We start from the raw sequence: 25,803 nt of genomic DNA on the forward strand, positions 1-25,803 counted from the left end.
AGGACAGAATGCCTGTGTTTGGGTGAGGGGAAGGGACATGCTGAATTTCTTTAGCCTCTTGAGGAAGCAGAAGTGCTGGTTGCACTTTCCTGGGCCTGGAGTCTGCAAACGGTTCAGGGGCCAAATGATAGGATGGCCCTTGTTCTGAGAACAGGGGGCAAGAAGTCTCAGTGACATGGTAAGATTAAGGTTGGGCAGTGCCCACGATAAAGGAGGATGAGGGTGCTGTTGAACTCTCAAGGAGACCAGGTGAATTCCCAGGTCTTTGTATTCTGGGAGGAAACCCACGCAGTCATGGGGAGAACGTACAAGCTCCTTACAGGTGGTGGTGGGAATTGAATCCCTATATCGCTGGTGCTGTGAAGCAACAAGCTCGCCGCAATGCTCCCTCCACTCCCGGGCCGCCACCTAGTTAGTGAGTTAGCGGATGAAACCGAAGTTGGTGGTGTGATGGGGCCTGAGGAAGGTTGCCTTAGGATTAACGGCAGAATGTAGATTAGCTGGGAAGGTGGGCGGAGTAAGGGAAGATGGAGTTTAACTTGGGGGTGGGTGAGGGTGGATATGAGGTGTTGTATTTGGGAATGTAAACCAGAACAGGGTTTACACTGAGAATGACATGGGGGGGTTGTAAGAAGTGGTGTCACAGACAGGGTGGTGAAGGCGGCATGTATCAAAGCACTGAGTACCGGAGTTGGGACGTCCCGTTACACCCGTACAAGACGTCAGTGAGGCCGCACTCGGAGTATTGTGGCGGTTCTGGTCGCCCAGCTATAGGAAGGATGTCATTATGCTGGAGAGGGATGTTTATGGAACTGGAGGGATTGAGTTATAAGGAGAGGCTGGGACTCTTTTCTCTGGAGTGAAGGAGGCTGAGGGGTGACCTTATTGTGACTGTAACACTTCATTCTGCATGTTGTTACTGCTTTTCCCTTCTGCTATCTGGATAATTGTATAGATGGCTTGCAAAGCAGTCGATTTATAGAGATAGACACGCTCGTGAAGGGTGTAGACAAGGTGGATGGTCACAGGGAAGGGAAATCTGACAGTAGAGGGCACAGATTTAAAAGCATGGTATTTTTCACCCAGAGTGTGGGTCTGTATACGGAGGGGGCGGTTAGAACACAGAGGGACAGGCCCTTTGGCCCGCAACGTAGTGCCGAAACAATTAATCAAATGACTAACTAAACTGATCTCTTCTGTGTCCTTCCATTCGCATTCCAATCTAAACATCTGTTATAAGTGGTTGGAGGCGGGGGGGGATGATGTTCCCAGTGCAGTTTAAATGACTTGGTGTGGACTGGATGGGCTGAGGGGCCTGTTCCTGTGCTGTACTCAGACTGTATGATGACTCAGACTCTAAAAGTCCCTCATCTATTTGGCTCCACCACCACCCAGTCAGCGCACTACAGACACCAACCTGAGTGTCCCTCACAGTCATTGAAAAGTACGTGGAGGATATTTCCTAAAATGGAGGTATCTAGGTCCAGCAGGCACAGCCTCAGTATAAAAGGACATCTCTTTAGAATAGAGATGAGTAATTTCTTTAGCCAGAGGGTGGAGAATCTGTGGAATTCATTGCCACAGATGACTGAAGGCCAAGTCATGGGGTATATTTAAAGTGGAGGTTGATGGGTTCTTTAAGGGCATCAAAATTTATGGGGAGAAAGTGGAGAATGGGGTTGGGAGGATTAGTAAATCAACCATGATAGAATGGTGTAACAGACTCGATGGGCCCAATGGCCCAATTCTCCTAAGTCTTATGGTCTTGTGTACATTTTTTCAAGGAAAAAGAGCCTGTTTGTTTAACTACATGTATTCATTGAATAAAAGTATAACAACGGATAGAAATAAATGAAGAATTTCAGAAAACCAGTTCAAAAATTATTAATAATAATTTTTTAAAACACAATTGAGAAATAACATTTTGAAATACAACAGTTGGTATAAGCGTTTACTATTGAAATACTGGTATACCTGAAAAGGCTTTCAAAGTGTATCATACAACAACACGTGTTCTCATTCTCACATCTGTCTGGTTGACGCCAAGTCAACGTGAGACATTTCCCTTGGAAGCACCTCTCTGTTCTCAGGTTGCAAAAACAAAATCACTCGCTGCTTCAATTGATAGTAAAGAAAATCGAGATGCTGTGGTGACCCACTTCCTAGCGCACTCGAACCAGCTCACAGATAGCCAGCGCGCCGGCACAAAGGCCAGTCCCAAAGGGGCGCCAGGTCTGCTTCACCAGCAAAGGGAAAAAGCCTGCGGGGGTTTGTGAGTACGTGTCCCTTACAGCATCCGCGCCCGGGGAGGGCGGGATGAGGGAGGCTTTAAAAGCAAGGCTGTGAAGTTCGAATAAAATCATCTTTAATTGCAGTTTACCGACTCCGTGTCGTTATTTTAGCGCTCCGTGTAGCACAACGCTACAATTGGTGACCCCGACGGTCCAAACGATTTTTGGACCGGAGATGACCGACACCGCATCTGTTCATGCTGTTTCGTTGAGACTGCCAAGTTTCTGGGCGCTGCGACCTCACCTGTGGTTCCAGCAAGCAGAAGCCCAATTCCACGTTCGGCAGATAACCTCAGAGGACACACGTTACTACTACGCGGTGTGCTCCCTCGACCGGGACACAGCGGCCCAGGTTGCGGAGTTCGTACAGTCTCCCCCAGCGGATGGCAAGTACACGGAATTCAAAGCCCTGCACCTAAGGAATTTTGGACTCTCACAGCGCGAGCGGGCTGCCCGTTTACTGCACCTGGATGACTTGGGGAACAGACCTCCATCGGCTTTAATGAATGAGATGTTGTCTCTGACCGACGGACACACACCCTGCCTCATGTTTGAGCAGGCATTCCTGGCGCAGCTGCCCGAGGACATACGCCTGCTGCTGTCCGACGCAGATTTCAGCGACCCCCGGAAGGTGGCAGCCCAGGCGGACTTGCTGTGGGATGCCAAGAAGGTGAGTGGGGCGTCCATCGCACAGATCACCAGGCCACGCTCCCAGCAGCAAACCAGTCCAGGCCTGGCCGCAGAGCCCGCTAACCCCAGAGGCAGGGGTGGGGAGCCCAACACACAATGTTGTTTCTACCACCAGCGGTGGGACGCAGAAGCCCGCCATTGTCGCCCGCCCTGCCAGTTCCCGGGAAACGCCAGGGCCAGCCGCCGCTAATGGCTACGGCGGCTGGCCATCGGGATAGCCTCCTGTATGTGTGGGACAAGCGGTTGGGACGCCGTTTTTTGGTCGATACCAGTGCCGAGATCAGCATCTTACCTCAGATGAATTACGACACCCGCAGCAGGGTACTGGGTCCCCCCCGAAGGCCGTGAGCGGCAGCACAGTAAGGACCTATGGCACCCGTCAGGTGCGGCTACAGTTCGGCTCCAGCCAGTTCACGTGAGAATTCACACTGGCCGCCGTAGCCCAACCGCTTTTGGGTGCGGATTTTTTGCGGGCTCACAGCCTACTGGTTGACCTGCCCAGGAAAAGACTGGTACACGCCGAGACCTTTCAGACGTTCTCCCTGGGTGCAGCCCAGTTGCCAGCCCCTTACCTCGACTCCATCACGCTGTCCGACAACGACTTCATCAGGGTCCTGGTGGATTTCCCATTGGTTCTGGTACCGCATTTCACGGCAGCCATGCCCCGACACGGCGTACAGCACCACATCCCGACCCAGGGACCACCCCTCCACGCCCGCGCTTGGCGGCTTCCCCCGGACAAGCTCCGACTGGCGAAGGAGGAGTTCAAGAGGATGGAGGAATTGGGGATCATCCGGCGGTCCGACAGCCCATGGGCCTCCCCCCCGCACATGGTGCCCAAAGCGACAGGGGGCTGGAGACCGTGCAGCGACTACCGCAGGCTGAACGAGGCTACAACACCGGACCGCTACCCTGTGCCGCACATTCAGGACTTTGCAGCAAACCTGCACGGCGCACGGATCTTCTCCAAGGTAGACCTCGTCCGAGGGTACCATCAAATCCCGATGCATCCTGACGACGTCCCCAAAACGGCTCTCATCACCCCGTTTGGCCTTTTCAAGTTCCTCCGCATGCCGTTCGGCCTGAAGAATGCCGCACAGACGTCCAGCGGTTAATGGACGTGGTGGGACGGGACCTGGACTTTGCATTCATCTATTTGGACGACATCCTCATAGCCGGCAGCAGTCGTCAGGAGCATCTGTCCCACCTCCGTCAACTCTACACCCAACTGAGTGAGTACGGTCTAACAATCAACCCGGCCAAATGCCAGTTCGGACTCGATACCATTGACTTCCTGGGCCACAGGATTACTAAAGACGGGGCATCCCCTCTGCCCGCTAAGGTAGATGCGGTCCGCCATTTCCCCCGACCCACCACAATCAAAGGGCTTCAGGAATTTGTAGGTATGGTCAATTTCTACCACCGCTTCCTCCCTTCAGCTGCCCGGATCATGCGCCCCCTGTTCGCCCTGCTGTCGGGTCCGGGCAAGGACATTACCTGGGACGAGGAGTCCGCCACTGCTTTCATTCAAACGAAGGAAGCCTTGGCGTACGCCGCGATGCTAGAGCACCCCAGAATGGACGTCCCGACCGCCCTCACATTGAACACATCTAACATGGCAGTCGGTGGGGTACAGGAGCAGCTCATCGCGGGTCGCTGGCAACCCCTGGCGTTTTTCAGCAAACACCTGCGGCCACCCGAGCTCAAATACAGTGCTTTCGACTGGGAACTGTTGGCGCTATACCTGGCAATCCGGCATTTCAGGTACTTCTTAGAAGGTCGGCCCTTCACCGCGTTCACGGACCACAAACCGCTTACCTTTACGTTCACGAAGGTGTCCGATCCCTGGTCGTTCCGCCAGCAGTGCTATCTGTCCTACATCTCTGAATACACGACGGATGTCTTGGGTAAGGACAATGTCGTGGCGGATGCGCTCTCTCGCCCTAACATTCATGCCCTTTCCCAAGGGTAGACTTTGAGGCGCTGGCAGAGGCGCAGCAGGCAGACGAGGAGATCCCGAGTTACAGAACCGCAGTCTCCGGTTTGCAGCTCCAAGACCTCCCCGTAGGCCCAGGTGAGAGGACCCTACTCTGTGACGTCGCCACTGGCCAGCCCCGTCCCGGCACCTTGGCGGCGACGTGTTTTCGACTCCATTCATAACTTGGCGCACCCCTCCATCTGGACAACCATCCGGATGGCCTCCAGCAGGTTTGTTTGGCACGGACTCCGCAAGCAGGTCAGTGACTAGGCCAGAACTTGCATGCACTGCCAGAAGGCCAAGGTGCAGTGGCACACCAAAGCTCTGCCGCAGCAGTTCCACCCCACCCACCGGCGTTTTGATCACATTCATGTGGATATCGTGGGCCCTCTGCCAGTGTTGCACGGAGCGCGGCACCTCCTGACTATCGTGGACCAGTTCACAAGATGGCCAGAGGCGATCCTGCTCACCGACACCACCTCCGAATCTTGCGCCCGGGCACTGATCGCCACCTGGGTGTCCTACTTTGGTGTACCAGCCCACATTACCTCCGACAGAGGCGCCCAGTTCACCTCCAGCCTGTGGTCAGCTATGGCCAGCTTTTTGGGGACTCAGCTGCACCACACCACTGCCTACCACCCACAGTCGAACAGACTAATGGAGCGTTTCCACCGTCACCTGAAGTCGGCTCTCATGGCCCGCCTGCGAGGAGCTAACTGGGCAGACGAGCTTCCCTGGGACCTACTCAGCATTGTTACGTATTCAGGCAACAATAAATATATGAGTTCGGCAAGGGTTTTATATAACAAACAACACATTTATTAAACACAGAAAACAAACCTCCCAAAAGTAAACAAACACTAACGTAACCGGAAACCAACTGCGGTGCGGCAGCTCAAACAGTTCTTAAAGCGATATTGCAGAAACAGTTCTTTAAAGTGGTATTGCCAAAAGTTCGATATGCTCACAGTCCTTTTAAAAAAAGAAGAGACTTTATAAGACGATTTAAATTCTCTTTCACGTCGCTTGGCTTCGATCCCCAACGTCGAACTTCCCACGAAGAATTTACGAAACGAAACGGCTTAAAGGCACTGACCTTTAAGCTACCTTCAATCCCTACCTTCAATCACTACCTTCAATCCTTTCTGGTTAAACCCAGGGATTAACACGAAGATAGTCAACGAAATCCTTCCGTATAAGGATCAAACAAAAGTCGAAATCCGTTTCACCGTAGAAAACGATTCTCCTCGATCTTTAACTCCCGAACGTCAATCTTCACTCTCCACTAATTTCTTGAACTAGCAGAATCATAAAGAACCTGCTGGCAATGACCTTTTAAACTTTAGGCATTAGATAAAAACTTCATCCTTCAACTAAACTGCGTCATCACTTAAAACATGCAGTGGCATGAAGTCAACTTGGCAAATCCAGCCACAAACTGCCCCTCCTCACAAGGTGGGGTCTACCTTTTATAACCTGTAAAAAAAAACCTGTCACATGACCTCTACTGGTGGGAAAATGACGTCACTCCACCATCACAAGACCATCACCTCAAGTCCAGTATAGCTTCAACCCCAGTCACATGACAAGGGCACCACTGTCATGTGTCACGAGTACGTAACAGCATCCGCACGGCACCCAAAGACAATCTGCACGCCTCGTCGGCTGAGTTGGTATACGGCGCGCCCCTGGTCGTCCCTGGGGAGTTCATACCAGCCCCAAGGGGGCAAGAGGAAGAACCCGCAGCAGTCCTGGGCAGACTACGCGAGAGGCTCGGTGACCTGGCCCCCATACCCACTTCACAGCATGGGCAGAACCCGACCTGCGTACACAAAGACCTGCAGAACTGTAAGTTTGTGTTTGTATGAAGGGGCGGGCATCGGCCACCGCTGCTGCGGCCCTACAAGGGGCCGTTTACGGTGCTCCGGAACAACGGGTCCACGTTCTTGCTGGATGTTGGGGGGAGAGAGGAAGTTTTCACGGTGGACCGACTCAAACCGGCCCATGTGGGCCTGGCGCAATCGGTCGAGTTTCCGGCACCGCGGCGCAGAGGCCGACCTCCCAAACCGGGTCCGGCCCAGACTGTGGACATTGGACTGTGGAATCGCTGGTTCTGGGGGGGGGGAGGGTTATGTGGTGACCCACTTCCTAGCGCACTCGAACCAGCTCACAGATAGCCAGCACGCTGGCACAAAGGCCTCTCCCAAAGGGGCGCCAGGTCTGCTTCACCAACAAAGGGAAAAAGCCTGCGGGGGTTTGTGAGTATGTGTCCCTTACAGCATCCGCGCCTGGGGAGGGCGGGATGAGGGAGGCTTTAAAGTAAGGCTGTGAAGTTCGAATAAAATCATCTTTAATTGCAGTTTACCGACTCCATGTCGTTATTTTAGTGCTGCGTGTAGCACACCACTACAATGCGTCTTTTTATTATATGTGGTGTCTAAAGAATCGAGGGTGGTACTGCAAACTGCTTGTCAACAAAATATTTGCTCCTGTTTCCCCCCGTCCCCCCACTGCACATCAGTCAGTAGGGAGAGGGAGCTTGGAGGGAGGGAGAGATGCCATAACTGACGTCCCTCTTCTCTCCTCCCTCTGTAGTCGTGGTTTAGCGAACCCGAGGACCCCCTGTTCATCGATCCACCATTGCGCAAGCGCGCGGTGAAGGTGAAGCACGTGCAGCGGAGAGATAAAAAGTCCGAGAAAAAGGTAAGGAGGGGTGGCCCTGTGGTCCACACGGGGTGGGATTCAGGGGTGGTGGGTAAGTGGCAGGGTCGCACCGCGCCCCGTGGCACACTCTGCATCCCCAGCATGCCCAGCCCCATGGGGTCATTGCTGGATTCGCTGGCAGGGACTCGAGTGCCTGGCGTCGGGACCACAGGGTTGTGGTGGGAGGGGAGTGGTTGGGCTCTTCTGTCAGACATCTACTGACTCCATTACCTCCGTCACCTCTCTCCACACCACAGCCTCACCAATACCCACTCCCTTTACAGGTATCTCTCCCTCCTCAATTTAAAGGTGTCTGTCACTCTGACTGTAACTCTCCCTCTGTGTCGCACTCCCACGTTCTGTCGGACTTCTCTCAGGCATCCTGCTCCCTGTTTGATCCTTCAACTCCCCTTCACTTCATTTCCCTGTCTCCTTCTCGCTCTCCCTCTCCTTTCTCTCTTGTCTCGCACTTGCCCTTGGCGCCCAGTCGTCCTCCTGCCCCGCACCCTCTCGTGGGATAAAGAGGGAGGGGGGTGGACTGCTGGAGCTGTGGGAACAGAAAAGGAGTGTGGACGGCAGGTGGGATGGGGTAGAGGACGGCAGGTGGGACGGGGTAGAGGATGGCTGGTGGGACGGGGTAGAGGACGGCTGGTGGGACGGGGTAGAGGACGGCTGGTGGGACGGGGTAGAGGACGGCTGGTGGGACGGGGTAGAGGACGGCTGGTGGGACGGGGTAGAGGACGGCTGGTGGGACGGGGTAGAGGACGGCAGGTGGGACGGGGTAGAGGACGGCTGGTGGGACGGGGTAGAGGACGGCTGGTGGGACGGGGTAGAGGACGGCTGGTGGGACGGGGTAGAGGACGGCAGGTGGGACGGGGTAGAGGACGGCAGGTGGGACGGGGTAGAGGACGGCTGGTGGGTGGTGGGACAAGCAACAAGGGATCAAGGGATTGGTGTACCCCCCCCCGAGATCTCACTGACTCTGGGCTGGCACTCTGCTCTTCCTCATCACATTCTTTCTCTCCCCTTGGCAGAAGGAAGAGAAATACCGGAGACACCGTCAGAAACAGAAACACAAACAGAAACACCGGCACTCCGACAAGGTTGACAGCCGCGAGCCCAGCAACCTGAGGCAGTGCCTGGGCCCCAGTTGTGTACAGGCCGCCCAACAGGGCTCCAAGTACTGCTCTGATAGCTGTGGGGTCAAGCTGGCTGCCAAGTAAGTGCTTCACCCTCCTTCCCGAATCTTCTCATCTTCCACCTACCAGCTTTACCGAAATCCTCTCATCTTATCTGCTCCGCTTATCCAAAGCCACTTGTCTCCGAACCCTCACTGCACTCCTGAATCCTCTTGTCTCCTTAACCCCTTGGCTCCTGCACCCCCTTGCCCTCCGCCCACCCCTCTGCACCCGCATCCCTTCGCTGTCCAACCACCTCCTCGGCTCCCACATCCCCTACTCTCCCCTGCCCCTCCCCCTCAGTTCCTGCGTCCCCTCTTCTCCCCAGCTCCCAAATACCCTCCTCCCCGCTGCTCCCCTGCCGTTCCTGCTCGCTAATCTGCTGATCTTCCATCCTCTGAGCTCCCGAATCCCTTCCTCCCTCTCCCGATTCCCCGTGTCGACACCCCCCCACCACCCGGCCCCCTTTCCTGTTGCCTCCCCCAGACCCTGGAGTGGACTGTGCCGGCTCGGTATGGATCTAAGTGACATGAGGTTTTCCACGTAGCCGGATATACGAGATCCTGCCGCAGCGCATCCAGCAATGGCAGCAGAGCCCCTGCATCGCCGAGGAGCACGGCAAGAAGCTGCTGGAGAAGATCCGGCGCGAGCAGCACCAGGCGCGCGGCCGCCTGCAGGAGATGGAGCGGCGCTTTCACGAGCTGGAGAACATCATCGCCAAGGCCAAGCAGCAGTCCATCAAGGAGGACGAGGAGGTGGGCACGGTCCACTGGAGATGGGTCCCGCTGGGAGTGGACAGGGAGGGTGTGGTCCCAGAAGGAGTGAATGAGAAGGGGTGGGAACCCATTGGGAGTGAGAATGGTGGGAGTGATTGGAAAGGGGCAGGAACCCATTGGGAGTGTGACAGTGGGAGGGGAGGGGGTCCCATTGGGAGTGGGGACTGTGGGAGGGGATGGGGTCCCATTGGGAGTGGGGACAGTGGGAGTGAATGGGAAGGGTTGGGGTCCCATTCGGAGTGGGGACAGTGTGATGGGAGGGGGTCCCATTGGAGTGGAAAGGGTTGGGGTCCCATTGGGAGTGGGGACGGTGAGAGGGGATGGGGCCCCATTGGGAGTGGTACGGTGGGAGGGGAGGGGGTACCATTGGGTGTGGGGACGGTGGGAGTGAATGGGAAGGGTTGGGGTCCCATTGGGAGTGGGGACGGTGGGAGGGGAGGGAGTCCCATTGGGAGTGGGGACGGTGGGAGTGAATGGGAAGGGTTGTGGTCCCATTGGGAGTGGGGACGGTGGGAGGGGATGGGGTCCCATTGGGAGAGGGGACGGTGGGAGTGAATGGGAAGAGTTGGGGTCTCATTGGGAGTGGGGACGGTTGGAGTGAATGGGAAGGGTTGGGGTCTCATTGGGAGTGGGATAGTGGGATGGGTTGGGGTCCCATTGGGAGTGGGAAGGGTTGGGGTCCCATTGGGAGTGGGGACTGTGGGAGGGGATGGGGTCCCATCGGGAGTGGGGATGGTGGGAGGGGATGGGGTCCTATCGGGAGTGGGGACGGTGGAACGGGAGGGGGTCCCATTGGGAGTGGGGATGGTGGGAGTGAATGGGAAGGGTTGGGGTCCCATTGGGAGTGGGGACGGTGGGAGTGAATGGGAAGGGTTGGGGTCCCATTGGGAGTGGGGACGGTGGGAGTGAATGGGAAGGGTTGGGGTCCCGTTGGGAGTGGGGATGGTGGGAGGGGAAGGGGTCCCATTGCGAGTGGGTCGGTGGGCGGGGATGGGGTCCCATTGGGAGTGGGGACGGTGGGAGTGAATGGGAAGGGTTGGGGTCCCATTGGGAGTGAGGACGGTGGGAGGGGATGGGGTCCCATTGGGAGTGGGTCGGTGGGAGGGGAGGGGGTTTCATTGGGAGTGGGGACGGTGCGAGTGAATGGGAAAGGTTAGGGTCCCATTGGGAGTGGGATGGTGGGTGGGGAGGGGGTCCCATTGGGAGTGGGACGGTGGGAGTGAATAGGAAGGGTTGGCATCCCATTGGGAGTGGGGACGGTGGGAGTGAATGGGAAGGGTTGGGGTCCCATTGGGAGTGGGATGGCGGGAGGGGAGGGGGTCCCATTGGAAGTGGGACGGTGGGAGTGGATGGGGTCCCAGTGGGAGTGAATGGGAAGGGTTGGGATCCCATTGGGAGTGGGGTGGTGGGAGGGGATGGGGTCCCATTAGGAGTGGGACGGTGGGAGTGAATGGGAAGGGTTGGTGTCCCATTGGGAGTGGGGTGGTGGGAGGGGATGGGGTTCCATTGGGAGTGGGACGGTGGGAGGGGAGGGGGTTTCATTGGGAGTGGGGATGGTGGGAGTGAATGGGAAGGGTTAGGGTCCCATTGGGAGTGGGGTCAGTGGGAGGGGAGGGGGTAATGGGACTGCTTTGGTATGAGACATACCCTCCCATGCATGCAATCGCCTGTCACTGTTGTCTGCTTCTGCGACAGGTAAACGAGGGTGACAGCGAGGAGGCTGACTTCCAGATCTTCTGTGTGTCCTGTGGTCACCCTATCAACCCCAAGACAGCCATGAAGCACATGGAACGCTGCTATGCTAAGGTATTGGGTCAGGGGGTAGTGCCCTACCTCACACTGTTCCCCCTCCCTCTCCCACCCTGTGCTAAATGCTGCTTGATCTGTCAACGACCACTGGGGGTGGGGTGGGGGTAGAATCAGACGCCTCCCCCTCCTCATTTGACCCCCACACCTCAATTAGTCTCCTCATCCCCCTCTCTCTTTCTCTTCCAGTATGAGAGCCAGACCTCATTTGGATCCATGTACCCAACCCGTATCGAGGGGTGAGTAATGGCAGAAAAGTACCCTGGCGCCCATGGGGGTAATTAGCCATACTGCAGGTCTGTCCTTGAGGGGGTAACTAATTTGTAGATCTATTTTTGAGGGGATAATGGAGTAAGTTAGGGGGAGGGAAGTTGGACATTTTTTCCTTGGATTGAAGAAGACTGAGTAGTGAACTTGTCGAGATGTACAAAATCACACGTGGTGTAGGGAGGGTGAGTTCACACAGTCTTTTTCCCCCAGGGTTGGGGAATCAAGAATTAGAGCGCACAGGTTTAAGGTGAGAGGGGAGAGATTCAATAGGGAGATGAGGGGCAAGGTTTTCACCCAAAGTGTCGTCCGTATATGAAACAAGCTGCCAGAGGAAGTGGTTGAGGCGGGTAACAACGATCCCTCTAATTTCTTTTTACAGATACATGGACCATAGAATCATAGATAGATACAGCACACAAACAGGCCCTTCGGCCCACCTAGTCACTGCTGAGCCATTTAAACTGCGCACTCCCAGCAACCTGCAGCCAGACCATAGCCCTCCATACCCCTACCATCCATGTACCTATCCAAACTTCTCTTAAACGTTGAAATCAAGCTCACATGCACCATTTGTGCTGCCAGCTCATTCCACCCACTCACCACCCTCTAAGTGAAGTTTCCCTTCATGTTCCCCTTAAGCTATTCAGCTTTCACCTTTAACCCATGACCTTTAGCGGTAGTTTCACCCAACCCAGTGGAAAAAGCCTGCATTTACCCCATTTATACCCTCATAATTTTGTATACCTCTATCAAATCTCTCCTCAATTTTCAACGTTCCAAGGAATAATCTTTCCTTGTAGCTCAGGCCCTCCAGACCCGGCAACGTCCTTGTAAATTTCCTCTGTACTCTTTCAACCTTAATTACATCTTTCCTGTAGGTAGTTGACAAAAACTGCACACGATATTCCAAATTAGGCCTCAGCAACATCTTTTACAACTTCAACATATCATCCCATCTCCTGTATTCAATACATTTATTTATGAAGGCCAATGTGCCAAAAGCTTTCTTTACAACCCTACCTACCCACGATGCCATTTTCAATGAATTACGTATCTGTATTCCCAGATCCCTTTGATCTGCAGCACTCCTCAGTGCCCTACCGTTCACTGTAGGTAGGGAACTACCTACCCTAGTTCGTCCTACCAAACAGCAACATCCCACATTTGTCTGCATTAAATTCTGTTTGCCATATTTCAGCCCATTCTTCCAGCTGATCCAAATACAAATACTTTGTCACCAAACAATTGATACCAGAGTGTACAATCATCACAGTGATATTTGTTTCTGTGCTTCGCGCTCCCTGAAGTACAAATTGAAATAAATATAATAAAAATTTTAATTATAAATCATAATTAGAAAATAGAAAAGGGAAACTAAGGTAGTGCAAGTCAGGTCCGGATATTTGGAAGGTACGGCCCAGATCCGGGTCAGGATCTGTTCAGCAGTCTTATCACAGTTGTAAAGAAGCTGTTCCCAAATCTGGCCGTACGAATCTTCATGCTCCTGAACCTTCTCCCGGATGGAAGAGGGACAAAAAGTGTGTTGGCTCGGTGGGTCTTGTCCTTGATTATCCTGGCAGCACTGCTCAAACAGCGTGTGGTGTAAAGTGAGTCCAAGGATGAAAGATTGGTTTGCATGATGTGCTGGGCTGTGTTCACGATCTTCTGCAGCTTCTTCCAGTCTTGGAGAGGACACCTTCCATACCAATTTGTAATGCACCCTAGAAGAATGCTTTCTACGGTGCACTTATAAAAATTAGTGAGGGTTTTAGGGGACAGGCCAAATTTCTTCAGCTTTCTCAGGAAGTAAAGGCGCTGGTGGGCCAGATCACGCTGCAGGCCCTGATAGTCTTCCTTGTTGTCCACTAAATTCCCCCAATCTTGACCAACCATTGCTCCCAGCAAGAAATCTTTACACAGCCTGTAAACTTCTTATTTTGCACTGCATCAGGACATTTTGTTCCACTTTACACTCGTGTGCTGGAAATTATCTTAAACAAACACAATTCTGAGTCTAACTTCAAGGTTGATTCTTCTTTCTGCAGAGTGCACGGGTGACCTTAAAGAGGCTTATGCAATCACGAGGGATGTAGATAAGGTGGATGGTCACAGTAGGGGAGTCTAAAGCTAGAGGGCACACGTTTAAGGTGAGAGGGGAGAGATTTAATGGGGAGAGACAACGTTTTCACCCAGAGGCTGCAAGAGAGAGGCAGGTATATGAACAACTTTTAAAAGAGACTCCCAACAGGTACACAGATAGGAAAGGGATTCGGCTAAACGTGGGCAAATGGCACTATTTTAGATGGGCACCTTGGATCAGATGGGCTGAAGGACCTGTTTCTCTGACTGCGACTGTAACTCAGGGTGGGTGAGTGGATGGATTTGAAGCGATGCTGACCCTCACCTCCCCTCCCTCTCCCCTCACTCCCAGGGCCACTCGGTTGTTCTGCGACGTCTACAACACCCAGAGCAAGACTTACTGCAAAAGGCTGCAGGTCCTGTGTCCCGAGCACTCCCGGGACCCCAAGGTAAGGTGGGTGCAGGGTGGTGGGAGAGGAGGGTGAATGGGTGGCATCTGGAGAACTCTCTGCGCAACACTGGGGAGGAAACCATTCACTCCTACCTCACGACCCCAGCTCTCTCTCACTGCTCAGTGAGGCTAACCTGTTTCCTCCCTTGATCCCTCAATCCCCATATTGCTGACAGTCTCTGGTGTGAACATCTTCAGCGACTGAATTTCTGCAGATACCCCTCTGGGGGAGGGAGTTTCCACAGGCACCCCCTCCCCAAGGGTGAGAGACTTTTTTGCAGTTTTCCCAGCACGGGAGGAAATTTATTTATTTGTCTAGCAATATAATGTGGACCCCTGCAACCCCGATTAACGCAACATAATCACAGGACAATTTACACTGACCAATGACCTACACAGTATGTCTTTTGCAGGCTCCTCACGGGGACAGAATTTCTGCAGGAAACCTACCCTGGGGGATGGAATTTTTGCAGGAACCCCTTGAGTGGGGGAATTCTAGAGGATTCTCCACCCCTCCAGTTGAAGGGCTTTCTCCCCCAACTCTGTCCCGAACAGCCAATCCTTTTCCAGCCAGGCATCACCCTCACTGCAACCATGCCATCGGGGATTTCTAAGTGGATCTCCTTTCTGTGTATGAAGCTCCAGAGAGCACAGTCCTTTCTGCTTAAATCAATCCTCAGAGAAAGATCCTCCCTTCCGGGATCGACCTAGTGATCTCCCGCCATCTTTAGGCAATATGTACAGACCTGTCCACAAAACCCTGGCGAGGAGGAAGCTTCACTCTGTATCTGACCCCAGTTATGTGTGATGGGAAAGTGCAGAGGGAATTTCACTCTGTGTCTGACCCCGGGAGTGTGTGATGGGACGGTGTGGAGGGAGCTTCACTCTGTGTCTGACCCTGGGAGTGTGTGATGGGACGGTGTGGAGGGAGCTTCACTCTGTCTGACCCAGGGAGTGTGTGATGGGACGGTGTGGAGGGAGTTTCACTCTGTATCTGACCCCGGGAGTGTGTGATGGGACAGTGTGGAGGGAGCTTCACTCTGTGTCTGACCCTGGGAGTGTGTGATGGGATGGTGTGGAGGGAGCTTCACTCTGTATCTGACCCCAGTTATGTGTGATGGGAAAGTGCAGAGGGAATTTCACTGTGTGTCTGACCCTGGGAGTGTGTGATGGGACGGTGTGGAGGGAGATTCACTCTGTGTCTGACCCTGGGAGTGTGTGATGGGATGGTGGGGAGGGAGTTTCACTCTGTGTCTGACCCCGGGAGTGTGTGATGGGACGTTGTGGAGGGAGCTTCACTCTGTGTCTGACCACGGGAGTGTGTGATGGAATGGTGTGGAGGGAGCTTCACTCTGTGTCTGACCCCGGGAGTGTGTGATGGGATGTTGTGGAGGGAGCTTCACTCTGTGTCTGACCCCGGGAGTGTGTGATGGGACGGTGTGGAGGGAGCTTCACTCTGTGTCTGACCCCGGGAGTGTGTGATGGGACGGTGTGGAGGGAGCTGCACTCTGTGTCTGACCCCGGGAGTGTGTGATGGGACGGTGTGGAGGGAGTTTCACTCTGTGTCTGACCCCGGGAGTGTGTGATGGGACGGTGTGGAGGGAGCTTCACTCTGTGTCTGACCCCGGGATTGTGCGATGGGACGGTGTGGGGGGAGCTTCACTCTGTGTCTGACCCCGGGAGTGTGTGATGGGACGGTGTAGGGAGCTGCACATTGTGCCCGACCTGTGCTGTCCCCGTTCTCAAACGGCAGGTGTCGGTGGACGAGGTTTGCGGCTGCCCGCTGGTGAAGGACGTCTTTGAGTTGACGGGTGAATTCTGCCGTGTGGCCAAACGCAAATGCAACAAACATTATTGCTGGGAGAAACTGCGTCGGGCAGAGGTGGACCTGGAGCGTGTGCGAGTGGTGAGTCTTCTGAAGTCAGTAACCACCCCTCTCTCCCAGATAAATGTTTACTGGGGGAAGGTAATTCACCTCTTCCCCCAGCACTGTGTGTCACTGACTATATCCGCACTGACAGTAATCCAGCTACCTCACACCATCCCTCGGCGACCCCTCTCCCCCCAGCGCCCTGCGTCACTGACTGTATCTCCACAGATGTTAATCCAGCTCCCTCACATAGTCCCTTGATGACCCCTCTCCCCCAGCACCATCACAGACTGTATCCCCACAGACAGTCCTGCTCTGTTCCCAAGCCAGGCATCACCCTCACCGCAACCATGCCATCGGGGATTTCTAAGTGGATCCTGCTCTGTCACAGCATCCCTCACTCACCCACCTCTCTGAATGCCTCTTTTCACTGACTGTGTGGCAGTGGTACAAGCTGGATGAGCTGTTCGAGCAGGAGCGGAATGTGCGAATGGCTATGGCATACCGGGCAGGTCTCTTGGCCCTGATGCTGCACCAGACCATACAGCACGACCCAGTAACGACAGACCTACGATCCAACAAGGAGCGCTGACGACCTGCGACGCCAGGACCCAGCGACACATCTGAAGGGTGAGTGCTTCTCTGGAGGTGGAGCAGCGAGGGGAGGCTATTGGAAGGATGGAGAGGAGGTATCCTGCGCTGCCGGAGGGGTGGCAACAAGGAGGGTATACCACACTGGTGGTGGTGGTGAGGAGGGAACGCTGTGCTGAGAGTTCAGTGGGAGGTGGGAGATTCGCGGAATCCACGGGGGGAGGTGCGGGGGAGACTTCTCTGCTTGTTTCTAGGATTGACCCCAACCTGTCAACTTTGCAGGAGGTGCTGTAACCAGATGCCTGGATGAAATGTGGACCCTCGTGCCTCGCCCCAGCGCTGCGGAGCTCACTGGGGAGGAGTCGTTGCCCTGCCACGTCGTCAAACCCGGGACCAGCTCCCCACAGCACCTCTCCCACCCACACCCACTAAAAATTCCTTCGACGTCTTTCCAGAGGGATGAGAACTATTGTCCGTTTACTGTGGAGGGGGTCGCTGGGACTGAGGGAATGTCGCGCTGGAGTTGAAGGCATTCTGTCACTGCATCGCCACGTGGTTATCTGAGCAGGCTGAACCGTGCCTCCCACGTGCCTAGGACTGAAAGAAACTTTCTCCTCATCCCTCCCCCAGACCAGACAGTTTCCACAGTTCCCTCAGGTGCTTGAGGCCTGTACAGAACCTGACTGTAAACTGCGTGTGTTTTTTTTCTCGTCTGGCAGCACTCGCTGTCCTGTATCCTGAATAAAACAAGTGCCTGTCTCTTTCTTAACCCTCCAGTTGAGCTGTGCACTGCTGTACCAGCCCAGGGCCAGGCAATGTAATCTGTGCTCCCGTCTGTGGCTGCGATGGAACAGACCCTGTCTGTGCTGAACACTGATGCCTAATCAAGTTCGATTTTATTGTCATTCAGCCGCACACACGGTTACCACCCCACAAAACAACCTTCTTTCGGACCAACGTGCACAACACAATACACATTACACACACACAGCATGTTGTGGTGAAGTAACATTACCACAAATAAACCAATAAATAATAAATGAGATCATCTGCAGATGCTGAAAATCCAAAGGAACACACACAAAATGCTGGAGGAACTCAGCAGGTCAGGCAGCATGAATAAACAGTAGATATTTTGGGCCGAGACCCTTCTTCAGAATGATAGGATACATATATAATGCAAGTTTAAAAAGTAAACAGTACGAAACTACCAGTGCTTCATACGTCACAAGACCTGGCTGGTCTCTGAGTTCAGTAGTCTTACGGCCTGGTGGCAGAAGCTGTTTCCTGTCCTAACAGTGATTGTACTAAAGCTACAGTGCCTCCTGCCTGATGGTAAGAGATTAAAGAGATTTATTTATTGTTGTGGATACAGCATGGAATAAGCCCTTCTGGTCCTTTGAGCCGTACCGCCCAGCAATCCCCCAATTTAATCCTAGCCTAATGATGGAACAACTTAAAATGACCGATTAACCAACCAACCGATGTGTCTGCACTGTGTGTGGGGGGGGGGGGGGGGCACTGAAACCCACTGAGGAAACCCACACAGTCATGGAGATAACGTACAAACTAAATCCTATTTAAACTACATTTCTTCTGCCTGCACATGGTCCATGTCCCATCATTCCCCATGCAGGTATGTGTCAGTTGAAAATTGGGGTTCCTAATGTATATCCATGGACCCCTTGATTAATGGTATAAAAACAGGTTGGGAACCCATGGTCTCAAAGCTCGTCAACACCACTATCTTATCTACCTTCTGGCAACCCATTCCGTACTCCCACCACCCTCTGTAATTTTAACAAAAAGTCTTGGCCCTTCACATCTTTCAACTTACCCCTCAAAATACATGACACTTCTGGGGAAAGAGACCATCTACTGTAGCTATACCTCTAATAATTTTATAAACCTCTATTGGGTCTCCCTAACTTTTAGGTCTCCCCTCAGCCTCTGCTGCTTCAGAGACTGGCACCTCGGTCAGCATGGCTGAGTTGGGCTGAAGGGCCTGTTCTTGTGCAGCATGACTCCGGCAGCATCCGGGCAAGGCTGTGCAGGCATCATTTTGAGGTCCCTTGAAGCCAAGAGCAGATAGGATCTTGCCCTGCTCCTTGGGATTAATTCTGTGAAAGTGTGCAGGGAGAGAAGCTGTCAAAAACGCTGGTAGTTCCAAAGACGTTCTTAGCTCAACAGTTGAGATTGGACAGCCTCTGTAGGTAATCTTGTCTTTGCACCCAGTTCAGCTTTCCCAGGTAGACCCAGACTTTTTGCTCCTTTTACAAAACTATAGACACAGGAGCAGAATTAGTCCACTCAGCCCATCGAGTCTACTCCACCATCATTGCTGCTTTACCCCTCAGCCCCATCCTCCTGCCTTCAGTCTGACTAACCAAGAGCCTAGCAACTTCTGCTTTAAATATATCCAATGACTTGGCCTCCACAGCCGTCTGTGGCATTGACTTCCATTGATTCATCACCTTCCAGTTGAAGACATTTCTTCTCATCCCTGTTGTGAATGGACATCCCTCTGCTCCTGGCCTCTCTGGCTGGAGGAAACGTCTGCTCTGAGCCTTCCAGTATTTGATAGATTACAATGAGATCCCTCCTCATTGCAACCTCCAGCGAGTACAGGCTCAAAGCCATCAATATATGTTAACCCTTTCACTGATGGAGATCTATCGCCCAAGGACTTTCTTGATATCAGAACCGGAACCCATTGTCTTGGTCAAAGGATCATCCGGTAAGCAGCCCCTTCAGCCCATTACAGCCGTGCAAACCCTCTCTCCAATGTCAAAGTGTACAAGGCCATGTGTCCACAGGTGCAGAGAAAAGCTTGCCTGCTGCAGCATCACAGGAGACACAATGTTCACAAGCAAAGATTAAAGATGACCTGTATTTGTAACCTGCATGTCAAAAAGAAGTGAAATGTGCCATTAAGTAAGATTAGTTTTATTTGTCACATATACATTGAATCATAAACATACAATGAGGTGCATTATTTTGCAGCAATGATCAGCAGCCCGAGTAGGAAGAATGGTGACACTTATGGAGGTTGGGGTGGGCTGCAAGTGTCACTGTATGAGGACCATTTGATGTCTGGGTCTGCACTCACAGGAGTTTAGAAGAATGAGTAGGCATCTCATTGAATCCAATCAAATATCAAAAAATTTGGATAAAGTGGATGTGATGAAGATGTTTCGTATAGTGGGGGAGTCCACACAGCCTCAGAATTCAAGGACATCCATTTAGAGCAGAGATGAGGAATTTTTTCAGCCAGAGGAAGGTGAATCTGGAATTCATTGCCACAGATGGCCATGTCATTGGGTATATTTAAAGCTGAAGTTGATGGGTTTTTGATTAGTCAGGGCCTCAAAGGTTATCGGGAGAGGCAGGGGAGTGGAGTCAAGAGGGGAAATAAATCAGCCATGATGGAGTGGGGTGGAGCAGGCTTGATGCACCGAATAGCCCAATTCAGCTCCTGTGTTTTATGGTCTTATGGAACGAATGGGTGTTGGTGAAAGCAGATACAACAGGAACTCGAACAAGCAGACAGAGGAAGAATGTAGACCATGTGCAGATGGGTGTGAGTAAAATTGGCATCACAGCTAGAACAGAGATGATGTTCCTGTGCTAAACTACTCTGATATTGCCTCCTGCGGGCTGCCACATTGCCAGATGGGAGATGAGGTGCCAATCCTCAAGGTTTAGTTGGCACACACAAAATGCTGGAGGATCAGGCCAAGGAGCATCTACGAAGGGGAATAAACAGTTGACGTTTCGGGCCAAGGCCCTTCATCAGGATTGGGTTGGACTTGGTTGTAAAATTCACAGGAGTCACCTCTGCGGATTGAACGTGTGCTCTCTGCAAAGCAGTCAAAGAGAAAGATCTTAAAAGATCAGCTTTACCCGTCATGTGTACACCGAAACAGGTGAAAAGCATCTCTTGCATCAAGATTGTGCTGAGGGCAGCCTGCAAGTGTCGCCTTCCTTCCATTGTCAACACAGCATATGTATGACTCACTAACCCTAAACGTATGGAACGTGGGGAGGAAGCCCAAGCGTTCATGGGGAGAAGGTACAAACTCCTTACTGACAGCGGTGGGAGTTGAACCCCGATCTTTCGCTCGCTGGTGTTGTAAAGTGTTACGCTTCCATATCGCCAAATCAGCGTCTGATTTCTCCAAGGTAGAGGGAACCAGGGCGTCAGCAGGAAACACAGTGCTCTCCATTGGACCAAAGTGATTCAAGTCAAGGTCAAAGTCGACTTTATCGTTGCATACTTGACTACATGCCTGCACAGGTGCTACTTAAAACCTGCTCGCGGCAATATCACAGGCGTGTCAAATCAGATAAGCGGCATTCATAAGAGAAAAAACAAATTGAGAAACTAAAACAAGTTTGCCGCGTGTACAGAGAAATGTGACATCTGCATTAACAGCCAACGCACCCAGGGGTGTGCTGAGGACAGTCCATACTGCTTGCCACACATTCCAGCACCAACATAGCATGCCCATAGTGCTTGGCAGGACAACACAGAACACAACAGCAACTGCAAAAACAAGCCTTTCTCCCTCCCACCTGCATGCGCACACAGTAATTTAGCACCAGGACAGGCTCCAGCCTCCAGTGGACACAGACTTCAGCTTCCAGACACAGCAGACTTGGCTCCGCCGAATGGGCAATGACATCCAGACTTATGATTCAACCCTCGGTATTGATCCCGGGTCACACCGATCACTGAACACTGGGCCTTGAACTCTGGACTCACCGATTCACAAGCTCAGGGGGTCATTAGAACTCCGATTGTGGAACCTGCTGACAACTTGCTAACCTGGTAGGGTGGGGGGGGAGCTTTTGGCCGCATCTGACATCAGGCCACAGATGTCCAATGACCACGTCAAATGGAGAGTGGAGACTCCAACTCCAACCAGACTTATAAATCCTAACCTGACAGCCAGCTTTCCTCCCTGTCCCCAAAACTATTCTTACAAGCCTAAAAATGTTTTTTTAATTTAAAAAAAAACAAAAAAACCTGAGCCGTGAATTAATAGAGGTCGCAGCTTGGCGCCACTTTGGATTACAAATTACATATAATTTTTACAAGGTGGTGATGGATATTGCCTTCTTGAGGCAGGGCCTCCTGTAGATACGACCAATGGTGGGGAGGGATGTGCACCGATGTATTAGGCTGAGACCACAACTCTGCAGCTTCCGATTGCCGTACCAGTCCGTGATGTCAACAGGACATCTGTAGAAGTTTGTTAGTTTTGGTGACAAGCACAACCTGCTTAAGCCCCAAAGTCTTCCCAGATCTGTGTTTTGGGCCCAAGACAGGTAATCCAATATGTAAATACCCAGGAATTTAAAGCTGTTGAGTCTCCACTGCAATTGTCCTTTGTAGACTGGCATAGTCAACCTTCCTTCTTCCTGAAGTCAACCATCAGCTCTTCAGTTTTGCAGATGTGAGGCGGGGGGGGGGGGTCATCGCGCCACTCAACCCGTTGACCTATCTCACTTCTGTAGGCTACCGCATCTGGACAAAAGGTTAGGACAGTGGGGAGGAAGGAGGCAACAGGACTTATGTTGCATCTGCTGAGTTTCAGGAGTGTTTGAAGACCTGTTTGGAGCTGCAGTGATCTGTCATCCTGCAACCTAAAGGGATGTGGTGCAGTGGTATCATGGTTAGCACAACGCTTTACAGTACCAGCAACCTGGGTTCAATTTCTGCTGCTGTCTGTACATGTCACATCGGTTCGTTTCCTTGAGATTCTTACATACTTGATACAAGTGCCATTCGCCAACTTCTGTGGACAGCCACGATTCTTTACAAGTACAAGCTTCCCAGAGGATCGCTTAACAAACTGTGCAGTGCTTGCGGAGCCCTGTCAAGCGATGCTCTCTGAACAAGGGTACAGTCCTCCCTTTTTATAGGGTTTTACACAACAGTCATGTATGCAAAATACAAGTCTTAGCTACCCCCACAGTTACATGCCTGGCAACAGTGATAGTACGAGACAAAGGCCACCTCCACACTAGACCGGATAATTATGAAAATGCCAGTTTCACGTAAAAATGATAGGTGTCCTCATCAAGCGTTTTTGAAAATATCTCTGTCCACATTGAAATGGAGATTTCGGCGAATCTCCTCCTACTGCGCATGCACAGGACACGTCTATTGAAAACAAATGACATGTTTGGTATCGAATCTCGCTGTGAAAGAAATGGTACGTGTTTGTTCAGTTACAGACAAGAAAAACTTAAAACGACGGGCAGCTGTTGGCTCTCACACAGGAGGAATTAAAACTAAAAAGAAACAAATACTGGAGCGTATGGAGGCAACTGAAAGGGAGTTCAAGGATAGTATGACCCGGCTGATGATGAACATTGAAAGATTGACTAACTCTGTTGCATTGACAGAGTTAAATGTATTAACTTGTTAAATGTATAAAACATGTCTGCATCAGTATTAACTTGTATTTCCATATGATGTTATACTAGGTTGTTACACATCTATTGTCAGAGAAATACTTGCATAGATAGGTAAACCACCTTCATACGAGCAAGGACAGAAAACAGGGCAAAGTGAGTATACTTATTTATTCAGTAAGTCATGGGTCAAAGTATTTGTTAAGTACATTTCTAACTCTTCTGGCGTCAGTCTCATTGCTGTCTGTTCTGAAATTGTTAGGTTGCGTTCAAGAAAACAATAAAATGACGCGTTGCTGCCAGCATCTGTTCCTGTACGTCATGACAGTGTTTTTAGATTTCTCCAGTTAACCCGTCCACACTGCTCCGACCCTTCCGGTGTTTTCAAAATTACACACCCTGGGGAGTGTTTCTGAAAATCTCCGGTTTCGGGGGACAAAAACACCATTTTAGTGTGGGCGGAGAAGAGAAAACGAAGAGAAAAAGCTTCAGTTACTGATTTATCCAGTGAAGTGTGGACGTAGCCACAGTATATCAAGCACCTAAAGTAGAAGCAAAGGTCATTCACCCAAGAACAATGTGTGCGATTAAAATCTAAATTCTTGCATGTCATCAGGACAAATTAAGCCTGTAACATCTCAATAGTACTTGACAAAGACCACTTAATCACCTAAAAGCATCTAATTTCCTGCAAGTCAACAGGACAAATTATCCTTTAACATCTCATATGGAGTTTATACGTTCTCCCCGTGACCACATGGGTTTCCTCCAGGTGCTCCGATGGCCTCTCCTCAGTCCAGAAACATATCAGTTGATAGGTGAGTTGATCACTATCCTGTGATTAGGGTTAAACTGGGGGGTTGCTCAAGGTGCTGGAAGGACCAACGCCATGTTGTATTCCAATCAATCAGAGAGAAAATTCTGACATTAGAGGTGCAGGATTCCCTAAAGGATAACTTAAGGTTGAATTGGTGGTAACGAAGACAAAGGTGAAGTTAGGGTTACAGTTCAAACGTTTAGTTTAACATAAGAGTATACAACTTGAAATTCTTACTCTTCACAGACATCCATAAAAGAAACCTCCATAGAGTGAATGATAGAAACACCAAAGCCCTGAAACCCCTCACTTAACACAAAGAACAGCAAAAGCATCTCTTCCCCTTCACTTGCACCAATGAAAACACTGACCACTACCCTCCACCATGCAAGCAATAGCAAAAGCCCCCTTCAGAGATCTTGATCTAGAGTCCATAACCCAACACTTTGGTATCTCAGACAGGTTCTCTCTCCATGGACGGAGAGAGGTCACTCCCGCAACAATGAGAGTGGGAGACCAGCAACTTGCTGTTCCAATTTTCCGCTTCAACTTCTCCAAGCCCCCCAGACGGACAGACTGACAGGCTGTCACTCTCCATCCAAAGGAAATCGCTCGAGTACAGTGGCCTTTTTCAGACAGCAGCCGGTGATTACAAGGCCGTCTGTCTCGATGTTCTGTATCCCACGACACTTCAGTCGTCAGAATCTGCAAGGATCCGCTCGTCTTCCAGGTTATTCCCGGAAATAACAAAAAACTCAAGTCACACAGCCGATCCTATATCCTATATTCAACTATAGCTTGAACTGCAGATCACGGACTCCAACAGAACCCCCAAACACTGTGAAAGGAAGACATGGTGGTTGTGGACCAACTGGTAGAAGTCGCTGGGTATGCAAACATACTGGTGCCATCTTTCCAAGATCCTCCTCCTTGGAGGAAGTCTGCTGAGGGGTAGTGAGGGAGTTTCTCACTGTGTGAGGAACAGTGAGTACCCTGCTGTGGGAGGGGACAGACCTTCCCATTGCAGGAAGGGCATTGAGTGGGCTTCCCATTGTGTGACGGAGTGTGTTGTTGTGGAAGTGTCCATTGAGGCACAGATCACTGGATGATGAGTGGTGAGGGAGCATCCCACTGTGTGCAGGCTGTTGAGGGAGTGTCCATCGAGGCACAGATCACTGGATGATGTGGTGAGGGAGCATCCCACTGTGTGCAGGCTGTTGAGGGAGTGTCCATCTACAGGAGGAATCGAGGCACAGATCACTGGATGAGGTAGCTTCCCAGTTGGTGCGATGGTGAACTACAGCCCCAAGGCGGGTAGGGGTTGAGGGAACAACCAGCCGCGTGAGAGAGCGAGGGGAAGGCGTCTATTCCGTCGTGCTATTGGCTCGGCGAGCCGCGCCCTCCAGCCCAGGAAGCCAATGGCGAAGCGTCGTCTGGCGCCCGCGTGCTCCCCGACCGTGTGGCACGAAGCGGCTCCAGTCCGCGTTTTTCCCGCGGCGACCAATAGCTCGCCGGCTGCTTGGTCCTTCAATGACCAATGGGCAGATCGTGGGCGGCACGTGCTCTGACGTAATTTCAACCCCCCCCCCCCCCCGCGCCACCAAACCGGTCGCTGGCTATGGATTGGCCTCCTGGCACTCTGTCCCGCCCATTCCCTCGGTGACGTCGATCAACAGGGTGGCTCTCGACACACACGCGCCACGCCCCTCCCGCGTGTCACTCTCCCTTCTCCCCCCCCCCCCGGAGCCACGTGCTGGCCCGCCCTGCTTGCCCCGCCCCCTTGCCCGTTTCCCGACCAATAGCAGAGCCAGACCGCCGCCTCTGTCTCTGTCTCCCCGCCCAGCTGCTCGCGCGGTGACGCGCCGTGTGCGGGTAGGAGG

General features: G+C 52.3%; 1 protein-coding gene across 2 annotated transcripts in view; it reads left to right on the top strand.

The window, feature by feature from the left end:
- The window catches only part of LOC132385481 (CXXC-type zinc finger protein 1-like), a 41,169-nt gene extending 23,717 nt beyond the window's left edge, over positions 1 to 17,452 (top strand). For both annotated transcript variants that reach the window (XM_059957577.1, XM_059957576.1), the window contains exons 7-15: positions 7,555 to 7,662; positions 8,697 to 8,881; positions 9,388 to 9,595; positions 11,312 to 11,422; positions 11,612 to 11,661; positions 14,124 to 14,220; positions 15,976 to 16,128; positions 16,538 to 16,722; positions 16,966 to 17,452. In XM_059957577.1, coding sequence (XP_059813560.1) covers positions 7,555 to 7,662; positions 8,697 to 8,881; positions 9,388 to 9,595; positions 11,312 to 11,422; positions 11,612 to 11,661; positions 14,124 to 14,220; positions 15,976 to 16,128; positions 16,538 to 16,684 — 1,059 coding nt within the window. In that variant the 3' untranslated portion in view covers positions 16,685 to 16,722; positions 16,966 to 17,452. The remainder of the gene's footprint in view (positions 1 to 7,554; positions 7,663 to 8,696; positions 8,882 to 9,387; positions 9,596 to 11,311; positions 11,423 to 11,611; positions 11,662 to 14,123; positions 14,221 to 15,975; positions 16,129 to 16,537; positions 16,723 to 16,965) is intronic.
- The last annotated feature ends 8,351 nt before the right edge of the window (positions 17,453 to 25,803 follow it).

Source organism: Hypanus sabinus, assembly GCF_030144855.1.
Source record: "Hypanus sabinus isolate sHypSab1 chromosome 24 unlocalized genomic scaffold, sHypSab1.hap1 SUPER_24_unloc_20, whole genome shotgun sequence".
Lineage (NCBI taxonomy): Eukaryota > Metazoa > Chordata > Chondrichthyes > Myliobatiformes > Dasyatidae > Hypanus > Hypanus sabinus.